Here is a 17,348-nt window from a genome sequence, read left to right as displayed (position 1 = left end):
CATACATCAAGGTAATCATTAAAATAAGAAATTAAATAGTGTTTTATTTTATAATTTGGGTTATATGCATTTTAATTTGAATTTGAATTTTAATTTAAACTAATTATATTAAAATAAAAATTAAGCATTTTTATTTTATGTTTTTTATTTATTATAAATGATTGTTTATTTATTACCATATATTCCGTTTCGTATCTCGTGTCCAGTGTCCGTGCAATTTAGCTCCTAGTAGCAATTAAGTATTTCTTATTTTATGGCTTGGATTATTTATATTGTAATTATATTTTAATTTAATTTAATGTATTATCTTAATATTATGTAACTAATAAATATTATCATGATAAAGACATTATCTAAAAATATAAAACAATTTATCTTCTTACAATTGTTGCTATTACATCGTATCTTCTTATAATCGTACTAAATAATTATTGTTATTCTCATACTTGGTAATTTCAGATGCTTACACTTGACTTTTATATAACGCAAACTGCTTTGCTTACACACACACACACATATATAGATAGATAGATATTCTTTCTCTGTTATTACAATACAGACGAGAAAGAGTTGGTAACATCAATCTTCATTTTTATCTCTGTCACAACTCTAAATATATATCAATAATAGCTAGAATACGCATTAAGGTCAGATGGATTGACCCATTCTTGTTTTGTAAGATTAGCCACTATATTTTTATCAAGATGGTAAGCTCTGGCCAAAAGTTGAAGATTAAGAGAAGGAACAGCTCCAAAAACGGTATTTGCTGAAGTTACCACTCCTGGATTTTGACTGTTTAATGCTGCTATAGCAACTGCAGGGCTTTTACCAATATTGAACTGGAAGTGAATTAATCCAAATGGAAATACAAAAACATCTCCTGCTTTTAAAATTTTGACAAAAGCCTTATGATCAGGATTTCCTGTAATGAAACCAGCATAAAGAGTTCCTTCCAATACTGTTATGATTTCAGATGCTCGAGGGTGATGGTGTGGCGGGTTGACTCCGCCTGCTTCGAAGTCAATTCGAACAATGGATAGTGCTAATGTATTGAGTCCTGGTATTTCTTCTACAGTTAAAAGATTTGTACGGACTCCAAGTTGGTCTGATGTCGGCCTAGCAATATTAAGTCCAGTATGGTAAAAATCGTCTGCTGTTACATGCTCTGGATCCTTGCAGAATTTTCCATTTACGAATGCTGCACCAAAGATAAAATTGAAGTGATTATCTATTATTCATATAGTTAATTTAATTGATGGTGGAGCTGGAAATTTTAAACTTGAATAGATTAATATTCAAAAAATAACATAAATATATTTTAACGGCATTGGAGTGGTATCTAGCCAGGATTATAAGCTCCCAATTCAAGCAAATTTATGAAAAACAAAAAATAAAATAACATGAGGATATGAGTGTAGAATTTTAATCCCATGCGAGATTATACCAAGTTTACCTATCTTAATGTCTTCAAATTACCTCATTGAGAATTTTAATCCCATGTGACATTCTATTATCTTTTCGTTATCAAAATCTTTAAAATATATATTAGGATTTTCATCGTTATACAAAGTGATATCCGATGAATCTGATGTTAAAATTCAAATTTTAGACAGGTTAATTAATATGGATTAGTGATAACCCTAGGAACAATAACTCAAGTTTAACGTTAATGTTCAAACTTCAAAAGTTCACTTTAGCTGCCTTTCCAATCCCAAGAATTCATTTGGTTGGTACGTTATTCACTGACATTTGATTCTTGGTATCATACTCTATAAACAAAGATTTTGTTTCATATACAAAGATTAAACATAGAAAAAAAAAAGATTTATCACTCCTTGAAATCACAAATGTAACAAGTATTTTGGAACAAACTATTTTCTCAAACGTAACAAATATTGTGAAATGGAGTTAGTACTAGTTAGAAAAAAAAAAAAAGTAGTTATGCGGTTAAACTTGTGACATACTTAACGGAACAGAGCGAGTAACAGGAATACTAATAGTGATAAAAAGTAGTAGTAGTAATAATAATAATAATAAGCACGTGTACATGAATACCTCCAGAGGAAGTATCATCGGTTGCCACACAGAAGTCTTGTAGAGGGCTAGGATCATAAGCAACGGAGACTGAGAAAGCCAAAGCCGAGATAGAAAGAGGTACAAGAAAATTAGCAATTCTCATTATTTTTTGGAATGTTTAGATATCGAGTAGGGTTTGATAAGCAATGAATGGATGAGGTTTCAATGGTTGGGTACTAATTTATAGAAGAGGGTATCAGATGGTGGGTTTATTTAATTCCTTTTAAGGGAACAGGCGGTAGCATGTGGGAGGATTTATACTCACAAAAATTGTGGCGATAAGCGTGCATAAGGAGAACTATATACGTGCCTACAGTATTTAATAAAAATGAAAATGAATAAATTTAATTACTCTCTCCTTTTATAGATCAATATTGATTTGATTTTTATACATATATTTTCTTCTTTTAGAGTTTCAAACTTATTTATTACCAAACACAAAAGAAAATTCGATAAAGCAAATCTGTTTGTTAATGTTTTATGCTTCTCGTATTAGCTGGTACAGATTGCCAGATGAAACCTGAAACTTTTTCATGGAAATTATAATAAATGTCTCGTTCAAAAGGTTAATCTTTTTTTGCCAACCAAGTATCACGAGTTCAAGTTCTTTCGATCATAAGAGTTTTTATCAATTTAGTGAACTATGAGAAAAGCTATCCCTGTAGTGGAACAAGAAAAAATAATTAGAAGAGGCAAAAAATTTTTTCTAAAATTTAGAGGAAGCGATATCGAAAAAAATCACTCGTTATAACAAAATGTAAAATTTTCTATATTTTATAAGGTAAATTTCAAAAAAAATAAAAATAAAAATTAGGTGCCGTTGACTACCTTTGTTGTGTAGCCTGTAATGCCATTTCAGCTCATTAGCACTTTTAATAAATGAGAAAATGTTAATCTTTTTTTTTTATGCGTAAATAAATTTTCACATTTGAATTGTGGTTGATATTCAAGTAAAGCTCTATCAATAGTAACAATTTTAGATTTTAAATTTTTAAACTTATAGATAAAATTCAACTCGAGATGTAATGTATTAATCTAATTCAAGTGCTTATTAATAAAGTTTAATCCATAAAAAATGTCACATATCACACTCGCTAAGTGATGAACATAATTTTTAAAAACTTCAGTAGCCACATTGTTCGGTGCGTGATTCTATAAAAGACACAAATTTAAAAAGTTATTGCGATATTTTCTTTTTGTTCAATTTCAATAAAGACAGGATTTTTCCGCATCAATCTCTTTCTATGCATTGCCGGCTAAATTTATTTTTTGAAAGCTCTCTTTCCAAGGTTGGCCCTCCTCTCTCCTCTTGGCAGGATTTTAGGTTCTCACAAAGCCAAGGACAATAAAAATCTACTTATCGAAAAGGAAACTATGCACCCTATCTATCTACCATGACCGTGACTAGTGCATAGTTTAGTGGGCAACTACTAATGCACTGTGGAAGCATTTCCCATGTGCTATCCCCAATTTAGATATAGTGCAAAAAAACACAATTTTTGCCCTTTTATTCTGTGCTTTTTCGGAACGATTTATGTATCCCTGACCTATGAGACCACTTCATAAATGGAAAGTAAACCAATCAAAAATAATTTTTTCTTCAAATGATATTATTTTTAACCATTGATCAAGAGAAAAAAAAATAGAGTAATAATTTTTTAAAAGTTATAATTGTATTCCATTAGTAAAAATAATGCTATTTTATAATTAATTTAATTAAAAGATTTTTTTTTTATGTTTTTTAAAAATTTTCCTCTCTCACTTCTTTATCCCAGATAAAATTATTTAACATACTTTCTTTCATGTAAACCTCATCATCATTACCACCACTTCCACAATCTCTCTCTCACAGGGCAATAAAGAAACGAAGCCTTTCAGGCGGACAAAAACATGGTTGAATGGTTATTATGCTAGATTTTGAATACATATTTCGAATTAAAAGTATATAAGCCAGAAATTAAAGTTAGGGGTTAAAATATTTTTTAGGTTAAATTGAAAACATTTATGTATTGTTTAAAAGGTAAAATAAAAAAAAAATCAATATCTTATGGATATATTTTTTTTTAAAACAATTTTGGTTAGGGGGAGATAGGGGCCATTGCTAACCCCTCCTACCGTCGTTGAGTATATAGTACTAAATAATTAAGAAATGGTATCAAGAGTTGATTAATTGATGATTACTAAATGGTATATGATGTTATTTTAGAATTATAAGGGACAATTTTATCTTTTTATCTAAAAAGTTTTATAACATATTGAATTCAACTTTGAACAAGATTTTTTTTATCTAGACAAAATTTTTGATTTACAAATTCAGATAAATAGCTTAATTGTTCAATTTAGAGAAATAAATTTATTTTATTATTATTTAATTGAATAATTTGAAGTTCTATATACTCCATTTCACACGATCCATTCAAAAAAAATCAAAAAAAAAAAAAGGAATATACCCTTAAAAAATTCCAATAATAGTTTTCTCTCTACAAATCAAAGCTACAAAATTAAAGACTCAAAAAATAAAAAAAAAAATCAAAAACAAATGAAAGACCTAAAGAAAAAAATTCAACAAACAAATCAAAAACTTTAAACAAAATATCTAAAGTGAAAAATAAATTCATGAAAAGAGGGTTGCGTCGATTAAAATTAGAATCAAATTGACACAAGTCGAAAGCTTTTTTTTTTATTACATTAAAAAAATAAACTAATTTCAAGAGGAACCAAATCAAATAGAACCCATTTGGTTCAGTTTCTTGGTTTAGTGACTTTACTTAGAAATTATTTCCTTATAAAAGAGAATGAGAATAACTGAAAATATTGTTAAAAATAATAAAACATTTCAATTTGGATTCCATCCGATTCAATTTTTAAAACTTTTCGTACAAAAATTAAATTGAATTGAGACAAATATTTGAATTTTAAAATTAAACTAAATCAAATTTATAAATTAGTTTTAATTCAATTTTTCATTTAAAAATTATTTATAAATTTATGAAGTTAGAGCTTTGATTTGCGAAAGTAACGACGAATTGGAGTTTGGTATGACTACTTTTTTGGATTTTAAAACCATTGATTTCGGTTATAAGAAGGACAAAATTAGAACCAGATCGCTTTTAGACGGCTTGTAAGACGGTTTTGGCCATTTCATTTCAGTTTTGAGTAAAAATTAGATAATTTTTTTCATTTTTTTTTTTGGTTTTTAGTTCAAAGAAATAATAATAATAATAATAATAATATAATAAACAAATAATAGTACTACTGAAAAAACTAAACCAATTAAATAAGTCTAAAAATTTATTTTTAACATTATAATAAAACAAAGTAGGCATTTCTTTAAAAAGAACTTTTTTCAACATGGCTTCAAGTCTAAACCGCCAATTTTAAAACAATTATATCAATTCGATTAAAAAAATCAAAAAACCTAAAATCGAACTATAAACGTATGGTTTCAAACTGGTAATCAATGACCTCTATCTGATTTTGGTTTGAATTGATTGGTTTAAAACAAATTGTGGTCATGCTTAGGTGAGTTTTATCACGGGAGGAGTGAGAAAAATAGTTAATAAAGTTTAAATTAAAACACGATTTGTTTCATTAAAAATAAATATATTTTTAATTCTATCCACGAGAGAAGCAGTCGCAGCCCCACCATACTTCAATTATTGAACTCCAAGACTTTTAACTTTGTTTTATTACTAGTATTATTTTTATACATCCGTTTAATTAATTAATTAGTTTAATTAAGTCAAGTTTTAACTTATTAACTTTGTTAATTTTGGCATCACACGTGAGATTTACGTATGATGTTGTTGGTTCACCTTAAATTAATAGTTAGGTAGCAATTGGATTTAATTAAATTCATGTATCTCTACTCCATGAAATTAGAGACCTGATAAACAAAATTAGCTGTTTTAGTTGCGTTTAGCTGTTAGCTGTTTAATTAGTTTTTCATGAAACGTTAAAAGCTCAACGTGATTTGAATCAACTTTTCATAAAATGGTGCCCTAACATCTAAAAGCTAGTCCAAAAATTATGATACCAGATAACATTTAGCGTCTTGATTGGCTATTTAAAAAGTTGTAGCCGAACACAGTTTTAGTAACAAACCTTCCTAAGAAGGAACTAAACCCTAATGGGAGAATAGACAAAAAAAACTCTAAATATAGAGAAAAAGCAACAATAATAACAAACAAAGAGAAAAACATATATGTTAGAAGAAAATAGATTTGAATTTATTAATAACAAACAAAAGATCAGGAGTGAAAAGAAAAAAAAAATGAAAGTAGAGGCTACCGCTGATTGACAGCCCCAACTCTAAACAAAAACTAGAGTTAGATAGCATAGAGAGAAAGAAGGAGGAGAGAAACCCTTTAAGTGAAATCTATTTGCTATATGTCAATCAAAAATTTTTAAAACACCAAACTAAATAGTAATTAAATCAAATCAATTCGGTTACTTTTAGCTATTTTGCTATTTTTAAACTTATTTTGAGGCTTTATAAAAATTGAATTGACAAAAAAATTTAGATTTTCCCCATTAAAATTAAAACTAAACTGAATAAATTAAAAACCGAAGTGAATCAAATCGATTTGATTCAGTTTGTTCTATTGATTTTCCCAAATTACGCCAGATCTATCCAAGATTCTTCGATTTCCAGTTGAAAGTATCTAATAGTCAAAGCTAACAACATTTCCTAACCTATGAGGAATGGCCAAACGCAGAAATTAGTATCAAAACTTTACAAGTAATTCTAATATATGGCACTCTAATGCTTTAATTTATAAAATTACACATAATAAATATTTTAATTTACAAAATGCTTCAATTGAAGAGTTCAACTAATAAAATTAAATTTCATTAAACACTTATTGACTGAGTCCCTTAATAAGTAAAAATGTAAAAATTATTGTTCCAAAAGTTATACTAACCACATATTAAACAACATTTAATATATTAAAGACAGAAACCATAAAAATTATTGTTGATAATACAGAAATATATACAATGTTACTAAAATTCGAACCATAGAGATATAACATATCATTGTCAAAGTTTAGGTGTTATTAAGAAACCTAGGAGTTTTTTTTCTCTCAATTAGAAACCTCTTACACCTTGTTTGGAAAGAAAATGAAGGGAAATAATGAGAAATTATTAATTTTTTATATTTATTTTTCACACTTGTCTTTGGATATAACAAGGGAAGAAAATAAAATTTTTTTCCTCGGTAAAATTTTAGAGAAAATAAAATAATATTATTACAAAAAAAAAATATTATTATTGAAAATCGACAATTATACAATCACTTATTTTAAATAATAGATCCGATAAAATAAATGGAATATTAATTTCTTCAATATTTTCTCTCAATCCAAATAAGGTAAAACACATTTTTCTAAATATTTTTCATAGTTATTGTTATTTCTTCAAAAAATTACTTTCATCCAAACAAAAACTTAAATTTTGATGTGGATGGTAACTAGGAACTATGCTGGTGAACTTGGTATCATATGCAAAAATTGACTTAGGTAATTTAATAAAAATCAGTGAAATTCTCGCTTTTCTATTATTTTCTCTCCAAATTGGAGAGATTCAAAACATGCAAACCCAAATGAAAAATAATGAAAATATTATTTCCTTCAATATTTTCTTTCCATTTTCCATATAAGGTAAAACAACTTTTTTCTAAATTTTTTTCATAGTTATTTTCCTTAAAAAAAAAACTTTTATTTAAATAAAGCTTAATTTTGATATGGATGTAACTAGGTAGGTGAACTCAGTATCATATGCGAAAACTAACTCTTAAAACTAATTAATGTAGTCCATCCTTGGACTTGTACCATATTCTCTCCGTCCCTAAATACTTGCAATATTTAGATATTTCACGTCCTTTAAGAAAATTATTTAATTTCTCTAAATTATAATAAATTATTTTAGTGAATTGACTATATTATATTAATCTACAATATTCAAACATCAAATTTAATTTTTAATTAACTACTGTTGGTCATATACAAAGGGTAAAAATGAAAAAAAAATAATTTATTGTTAGTTAAATCTATAAATGTGACAAATATTTGACAATAAAGTAAGCAATTGATATATGAGATAGGACAATAAATTTAAAATAACCAAACTTAATATCCATTTTATTCCGTTAGATTTAACAGTTTTTGACTTTTCACAAGAATTAATAAAATGATTAAATCATCTCAATTCAAGGAAAAAAGTGATTGACTAAATTACCCTTTAATTAATACTCATTCAATTGAAACAAGGTATAGCTAGTGTAAATATTTAGACAATGATAAAATTGGAATAAAATAATTAATGCTACTCAGATTTTCTAAAAATGTCATCTAATGAAATAAAAAAAAACTCAAAATTTGTCAAACTTAATAGAACCAACGGAGTAATAGTAATACTAATAGTGACACAAAATATTAGTGTTAGTAGTAATAACAATAATAAGCACACATATATATATATATATATATATATATATATATATATATATATATATATATATACCTCCAGAGGTAGTATCATCGGTTGCCATACAGAAGTCTTGTAGAGGGCTAGTATCATGAGCAACTGCAAATGAGAAAGCCAAGACCAAGATAGAAAGAGCTACAAGGAACTTAGCAATTCTCATGGTTCTTGTGAGTGTTTAGAATTCTAATACATATATTAGTATTGGTTTGACTGCTTGGCTCCTAATTTATAGACGAGGATATATGGATGGGGCCTTATTAGTTAACAGGTAATAGTATGTGAAAGGAAGATTTATTATAGATTAGGCTTATCTAGACTCGATTTATGTTTTTATCCATGGATTAGGCTAACGAAAATGTAGATTTTTTAATATTGTTTTCACTTTATCTATTTTTTTCTTAATAAATAATTAAAAATATATTCGTTTCAATAAAATTTATTTTTCATTGATTTCGTCTATAAGTGAAATCACGGTCCTGGTCTATGCATGTCAATTCCATTTTTTACTTACAAAATTGGCGGTGATAAACGGACATGATGAAAACTACGAGCTTATAGTATAGTACTTAATGAAATTACGTTAATCTTTATCCAACATTTTATATATGTGTATGGGCAGATCAAGATTGATTTGATTTTCGTAATAATATATATCAGATTAGATATTACTATTTCCTTTTAGAATTTTTAATTTTCAAAGTAGATGACTTGTCTTCAACTAAACTTATTTATTATTAAACACAAAAAGAATTCTATAAATGAAATTTATTTATGAATGTTTTTGTTAGAATAAAATCCTAAGTCATCCTAATATATTTGATTTGATTCTTAATGTATCTGAATCTGATCCTACTTTCATGATTTTTTTTTTACTTTCATATATACCGTACACATATATAAAAGATGTTTTATAATGTAAATCATATAGTAATACAATACAAATTTCTTCTAATTCAACTTGGTATCAAAATCTTTCTAGGCAATTTTTTTTTTTTTTTTTGTATGTGTGTGCAGGCTTCGGCTCCTATGAGTCTTCGCACCTTCCACAGTCACCCTAAATGTCTTTCTTCCCTTTTGATATTGTTTGTGCCGTTCAACTTGTTTTAGATGATGCCAATTATCATTCTTGAAACAACAAATGCAATTGTTCTTGCAAGGTCGCAAACTTTGGGGTTATGTTTCAGGTGGTATCACAAAACCAGTAACAACTGCCGCTGACTATGCCATCCGTATTCCTCATGAGAGTATTTAATAATTTCAAAAGAAAGATGAAATATTCTTTTTCTAATCCCAAAAAGCTATGTATATATTTGTCTATCAGTTGAGAAAAATACAGAGATGCTACACTAAATTGCAATAATACATGATATGAAATGTAAAAACAACTCATGGCCTGACTAATCTGAATTCTGCGACGGGCAGGCCCACAAAGGATGGCAAAGCGCTCCGTCGCGAGTGGTTTAAAGAGACTTCATATTTAGGCTCGAATTCAAGACCTATGGCTAAAGGAAGAAGAAATCCCTGCCATCCCATTTCACTTCTCCGATAGAGAGTCTCTTGTTATTACAATGAAACTTTACGAAATGAATACAAATAACACAGAGTTGGCAAAAACCAATCGACATTTTATTTCTCTGTTAAAACTCTAAAATGAAGAAATCATATCAACGATAGCTAGAAAAAGCATTAGTGTCAGATGGATTGACCCATTTTTGTTTTGTAAGATTGGCCACTGTACTTCTATCAAGATGATAAGCTCTTGCCAGAAGATTCGCATTAAGAGAAGGAACAGCTCCAAAAATAGTATTTGCTGAAGTCACCACTCCTGCATTTTGACTACTTAATGCTGCTATAGCAACTGCAGGACTTCTGCCCATATTAAACTGGAAATGAATTAATCCAAATGGAAAAACAAAAACATCTACCGTCTTTATACTCTTTGACAAAAGCCCTATGATCAGGATTTGCCGTAATGAAACCGGCATAAAGAGTTCCTTCCAATACTATAATGATTTCTGATGCTCGAGGGTGATGGTGTGGAGGTTGACTCCGCATGCTTAGATGTCAATGCGAGCAATGGATTGTGCTAAAGCATTGAGCCCTGGTATTTCTTCGACCGTTAAGAGATTTGTATGGACTCCGAGTTGTTCTGATGTTGGTCTGCTGTTACATGCTCTGGATCCTTGCAGCATTTTCCATTTACAAATACTGCACCAAAGATAATTCATATAGTTAATTTCTTTGAATTGATTGTGGAGCAAGAACCTTTAAACTTGAATGGACTAACATTCAAAAATAACATTAATTGATATTCAATGAATTTGTATAATTATACGAATTGATATTCAATGAATTTTATGTTACAAATTAAATTTTAGCAGTGTTAAATGTGGACTAGCTTACTTTAGGAATAATGAGTCAAACTATGCTCAAAATCTTGAGGTTAATGTTCAAACTTTGAAAGCTCAATCCTAGAAATTCATTTGGTGGTAAGTAGTTTTAACTCTCTACCTTATTGATTGAAATTTGATTCTTGGTGTCCGACCACAAATTAGGATGTTTTTCTCTAAATTATATTTCTCTAATTATTAATTTTCATCGTTATATTTCGATATAATAAAGGAAAAAAAAATTATTTTCTTTTGTTTGGAAAGAAATAAAATATTATTGTTGAAAATTTACGATTATACTTTTATTTATTTTACAATAGAATGTAATTCTAGTTATTTTGAGGCTTTTAGATAATTCAATAAAAATAATTGAAAATTTCACTTTCTTTTATTTTTTCTCTTTAAATTGGAAAGCTTCAAAATATGAGAAGTCTAGTGGAAAGTACGTGAAATATTTCTTCTTTCAATACTTTTTTTCCAAACAAAGCAAAAAAACACTTTCTGTAGAATGTGGAAATAAAGACCATAGAATTTTGATTTTGCATAGAAAATAGCAAATTTTGTATTTTCTTTCTGTTTAATATAGATACATTTTTTTGACACGTAATTATCAAATTACTTTGTCCAGCCACTTTAGTTCCTCAATTTTTTTTTTCAAACTAAATGTTCTTCTTCAAAATTGCTACAATATAATAATTGTATTTTAGTAAATTTCCCATTTTGAATAAAAAATAATTCGATTTATATTTGGATGTGGTATAATGTTTTCAATTCCAAAATGATAGATAAAATCCAAATTTGTAGTCAGACCATGAATTTTAATAATATTGAGATTGTGTTTCTAATTACTACTAATATTTTTGTATAATAATAATAATAATAATAATAATAATAATAATAATAATAATAATAATAATTGGTATAATTTTAATTTTATTGCTGCTGCAACTAATAATCTATCCAAAAATGACCCACGTGGTTATCCTCTTTATTGAAAATGATATGCTTCAAGTGTAATTGAATTAAATTTCCTTTAAGTCGCCTGTCCACATTGAAATTATACTGATACATATTGGATTTTCTATTTGATTTTGCTATCCAATTAAACATTTTTTCTCTTATTTATCAATTGGACATCAAATAGCTGAATTTATTGGACATCAAATATTGATTAAATTGGTCTTATATTTATTGATATCAAAACAAAAAATATATATAAATGAGATCTTGCGTTCGAGTCATGTTCAATAAAATTAACTGTTTTAGTAATTATTAGATGTTTTAAACTCTAAATATTAATATAAAAATCAAAATCATGCTACTAAATCCTATAAATAATAGAGTTAATCAAATCATTAAAAGTTATATCAAAAGCTATTACGGAACTTAGTCTAGACGAGAAAATAAAAGAAAACTTTGTATTTAAACAGAATGGGTTTTTCGTCTTGTTTTAGAACCAACCTTAAAAAATATAATACTTATGTCCACAACTAAGGATGTCCCAATCATTGCAGTTTTCTTTGACTACGGATTATACTAAAAATGCAAACGTTGCTATCCAATTTGCCTGCCTGATTCATTGAACGAAAGGTTTTAGTAATGAGCCAGCACTTTAAGGCTTTCTAGGTTCTAAACTGAGATTAAAACTGATTTTTAAGTTTCAGAACTGGCTAGTTGATTTTGATTTCAATTTGGGATTGAAATCGAATATCTGGTTCTTGATTGTTTCTCTTATGAATGCTTTTCTAGATCGAATTTCTTAAATTCACAGAAATCATCCGTCAATGTACCTTACTGCTTGAATCTAATCGGTATCTATTGGAAGTATATACATATATATATGAAAACAAAGATGGATATACTTTTTGTAGCGGAGAAATAAGCCTCGTATTATCAACCATAGGAGCAACCATAACGTATAGAAAATATCCTTTGAGCCACAGTCTAAGAGCACCTTGCCTTAGCAATCAGGGTTTTATGCGTGACTGAGAGATGGAAAGACGAGAGAGATTAAGAAAACCTATTTTCTGCTATGAATAATGATGGATTACGTAAAATAATACAGATAAGATATGAACAAATTATTTATATCTAGAAAAAATAAGTATTATCACAATAATAATTAATTAATTAATTAATTATCATAAATTCTAACAGTATTACCTAAACCCGTGCACGTTTGGCATGTTACGTTTGAGTGGATATTGCTCTTATTGCTTGACCCAGCGTTTAGGCGCAGCCTTCTTTCTTGTTCCTTTTCTAGTTTCTATACAATTCTTTTGTTTGTTCTGTTTTACATGTACCCTACCCACTAACCTTTGTCTTTTAATAAAGTCCTATTTACTGGAAAAGAAAATAATTCAATTTTAAAATTTTAAAATATTAAGTTATAAAATATTAATAATTTTCATAACCTTTTTAAAAATTTAAATTTAATTTTATACATAATAATTTAATTTCGATTAATAATTTTAACTAAACATAATTTCAAAATTGTTGATTCAAATGCTCATTAATTGATTTACCATATATAACAAATATTTTCTATTTTAATATTAGATTTTAATAATTTTAATAATTTTTTAAATTTATACACATATTTATCATTTCAGCAATAACAACATTAAATTTTAAACTTCTAACTTTGTAAATGAAATTCACTAGTAAATACAATACATTTTAGTTGATCGAATAATCGGTTGATTAAATAATTTATTTGCAACCACAACATATAAAAGCTTGAATGTGGTACCCTAAGGGAGTAGAAAAACCTAAATTTGATAATAAATTTAGAGCACGTTCGATAATATTAGTTGTTTTAGTAGCTTTTAGCAGTTAACTATTAACTTTTAGATAATAGTTATTTATATAATGGTTAAAATTAAAATTTTTAGTAAAAATAACTATTTAATTAGTTGTTTAACTGAAAATCACAAAAAAAGACATTAATTCTTTAATTAATTGAATTCGAAAAAAAAAAAATTTTAATCACTCCTTATAAAATGCTAAAAGTTTTAGCTAGGGTGTTTTAACATTTGATAAAAAATTTCGTCAACCTCTAAATAATTATAAATACTATGTTATCGAATAATATAGTTAATAAAGAGAGTTTTGACAATGTCAAATAAATAGAATATACTAAAAGCTATATTAAAAGTTGTGATAGAACATGACTTTTGTCTTCAAACCCATCGGAGATTTTTAGGATTTTTTATTTTTATCCTTTCCAATGAAAAAGCTAAAAACTTTCTCCCAAGTACAAGTCTATTACATAATTGTTGCATTCCATGTTGACCATTATTTGTATTTACATATACGACAATGTATTGTCGATCGTTCAAGATATACACACTTATAATTTCTTTCTTATGAGATATCAATTTATTTGTGACAAATATACACACTTTAGTTGCAGCAATTAAATTTAAGAAGCAATACCACTTACAATTATTATAATATTAGAATCAACTAAACATATTAATTTATAAAAAAAATTATATATATACTAAAAATAAAAATTTTAAAATGGTCTAATATATAAATTCACTCGTTTACTTCACATTAAAAAACTTATAGTATCTTCATTAACTTTACGAGAAATCTATTATGTTATTAAAGTTACGAATTATGGTAATATTACACACCTATTCATACTAACAACAATAGTTTTTTAGTATTTTTTATATTTACATGTAAATATTAATTTGATTTGTATTTATCACAATTTTTAGAATAATATTTTCAGATTTTTTACTATTTAATAAGTATTTAATTGATTTAAAATTAAAATATTTAATACAAAAAATTTACAAGTTGAAGCATTCAATAAGTGCAATTGTATAATAAAAAGTTTAATGAATGTTTTTTTTTTTTTTTCATAAAGTTAAAAGTTATATTTATGGAAAAACGTTTACAAAGAAGACCGTCACTAATTCGAAAACGAAATTAGTATATAGTCAAAAGGAACTCATGGAAATATTGACAAAAAAAAAAAAAAAAAAAATTCCAATAGTTTCTGGCAGTTATATAAACAATTACAACCAAAAATCATCAGATAGCTGGAAGGGGGAAAGCTCTATTGGGTAAGTTGGATATGGCAATTCTTTTTTCATAAATATAAAATAAATAAATCATTAAAAACCACCCAAACCATCCAAATTGAAGTAAACCACATTCATTGGTTTGGTTCAATTTGAGTTTGATTTATAGTTTGATTCGGCTTGAATATTTTTATAAATTATCATGTTATATATTTAGTTTGAATATATTTTCAAACCGAACCTTAAACACCCCTAATATATATTTCTTAAAAGACATGATTTTATTAGTTAATTTTGTTAGCTCTTTGGCATTATTAGATTATTATGAATCTAAACCTTTTTACTCTTAAAAAAATGGGTACTTGCCTAATCCATGTGTCAACCCACGACACAGCACATTTATATTCATGTTATAAATATGTGACTCGTTTATGATACGAACTTGTTCAACCTAAACCCTAATCCATTTATTTCGCGTGTTAGTAGAATTGTATTCGCGTGTTGTGACCCATTTTGACACCCCTAGTATGACCTCTATCAAAAAATGCACACACATTATTAATGTAATTTTCAATAGTGATAATAATTTTGAGAATTTAACTAATTATATTGAAATAAGAAATTAAGTATTTTTTTATTTTATGTTTATGATTTGCTATAAATGACTGTTTATTTATTTGAATATTAATTTAATATACTTATTTAGTATGATGTGTCCTAAGCGTTTGGATCTCCTACTTTTTTTTTAAATTATTGTAACACGTGATGAATTGTTTTTTTAAATTTATTTATATTTATTAATTAATAATGAAAAAAAAATAAGAAGGGACTCAGTTTTTTTTTTTGGAAAAACTTTTTTTACTTATTTTTTTTGGATAAAAGAAAAATAAAACTAATTTTTCTCTATAAATTTATTTTTATAGTTTTTTTATTTTCCTTCTAATTTGAAGAGAAAATTATCAGAATTCTTTTCCATTATATTCCTTTCTTATTTCCAAATAAAATTGTTTTTGCTTATTAATATTAATTTAGTTTTTCCTCCTATATGATATTATCTGAAAATATAATTACTTTTTTCCTTTATAATTCGCACGGTGCGCAGGGTAATATTAAAAGATAAAATAATATTTTATAACATTATTCAAAAATAGTAAAATTATATAATAAAATTATAAATTGTATCTTATTGAGATATGCTGAAAAGTTACGATGCTAAGATATGTCTTCTTAAGTATCATACGAAACTTTTAATAAGGTATGTAATAGCAAAAGTCATACATGATAGGACCACATAAAAAAAATGCATACTAACCATTTATATATTTTTCAATAGTGATAATAATTTTGAGAATTGAACTATTGAAATAAGAAATTAAGTATTTTTTTTATTTTATGTTTATGCTTTATTATAAATGATTGTTTATTTATTTAAAATATTAATGTATTACTTATTTAGTATAGTGTGTCCTAAGCATATGAATGTCATATTTTTAAAAAAATTTTATATCCGTACGTTCACGTATCTCGTGTCCGTACAACCTAACTCCTGGTATATGAGATTACTCTTTACACTAAGCTAACAAAGATTTTTTTTTTATTACCAATAAAAATAAAGTGTTTTTTCATTTGCTTTTGTGTCATTGTAATAAGAAATAAGTATTTTTTTTATTTTATGTTTATAATTTATTATTGAAACACCCTGAATTTTTATTTTCGAAACCTTTGCATTTTTTTATTAAATCAAAAATCGCAAATTTTGGCCGCGTGGGCTGCAATTGTAACATAGTCCCAATTCGAGCCCAAATTTTCGAATTGGGCCTAAGCCCAAAATAGTTCGTTCGGAAATTTTCGACTAATAAAATGAAAGTCCAGCAATTTATCTATTATGTATATATATATATATATAAATTGTATTTTCAAAGATTTTCCAATTAAATTTAATATACCGACAGCCTGAAAATTAATATTAATATTTTAGTGTGAATACTGTGAGAAATCGAACCGAAAACCGATTGAAAAAGTCAAAAACCATTGAAAACCAAAGGTTTGGGCCGAATCGAACCGAATCGAACCGGTTCGACCCAAACCATCTAGAATTTTCTTTTTCCTCTATTTCTAACGCACACCACTCTCCCCTTCCCCCATTCTTGCGCTTTCCGATCACCGGGGACACCAACAGCACACTGTCACCGCCATTTCCTTCTCCTTCTTCTTCTTCTTCTTCTTCTTTCTTTCCTTCTTTCTTCCCCTCTTCATCTGCGTCTACATTTCTTGGCGAGAAGCAGAGTCGCGCCACCACCTGCTCCATCCCCAGATCGCGCCATCGCTGCTACACAGCTCCGCCATTTGCTTC

At 27.1% G+C, this 17,348-nt stretch overlaps 1 protein-coding gene and 1 pseudogene across 1 annotated transcript; both read right to left on the bottom strand.

Annotated features, from left to right (window-relative positions):
* Positions 1 to 406: 406 nt before the first annotated feature.
* Positions 407 to 2,241, bottom strand: LOC105641204 (germin-like protein subfamily 1 member 11). The gene is made up of 2 exons (XM_089715971.1): positions 2,056 to 2,241; positions 407 to 1,198 (listed from the first exon to the last, which is right to left on the bottom strand). Exons 1-2 carry the CDS (start codon positions 2,177 to 2,179, stop codon positions 621 to 623), a joined length of 702 nt encoding a protein of 233 aa, XP_089572097.1. The 5' UTR covers positions 2,180 to 2,241; the 3' UTR covers positions 407 to 620.
* Positions 2,242 to 10,229: 7,988 nt separating this feature from the next.
* On the bottom strand, positions 10,230 to 10,620 carry LOC149492458 (germin-like protein subfamily 1 member 8 pseudogene; annotated as a pseudogene).
* Between the last annotated feature and the right edge of the window lie 6,728 nt (positions 10,621 to 17,348).

The sequence above is a fragment of the Jatropha curcas genome, chromosome 11, assembly GCF_041381405.1.
Source record: "Jatropha curcas cultivar XTBG-Jc1 chromosome 11, XTBG_Jcur_1.0, whole genome shotgun sequence".
Lineage (NCBI taxonomy): Eukaryota > Viridiplantae > Streptophyta > Magnoliopsida > Malpighiales > Euphorbiaceae > Jatropha > Jatropha curcas.
The sequence above is the reverse complement of the archived record's forward strand: the minus strand, read 5'-3'. Positions and strand labels throughout refer to the sequence as shown.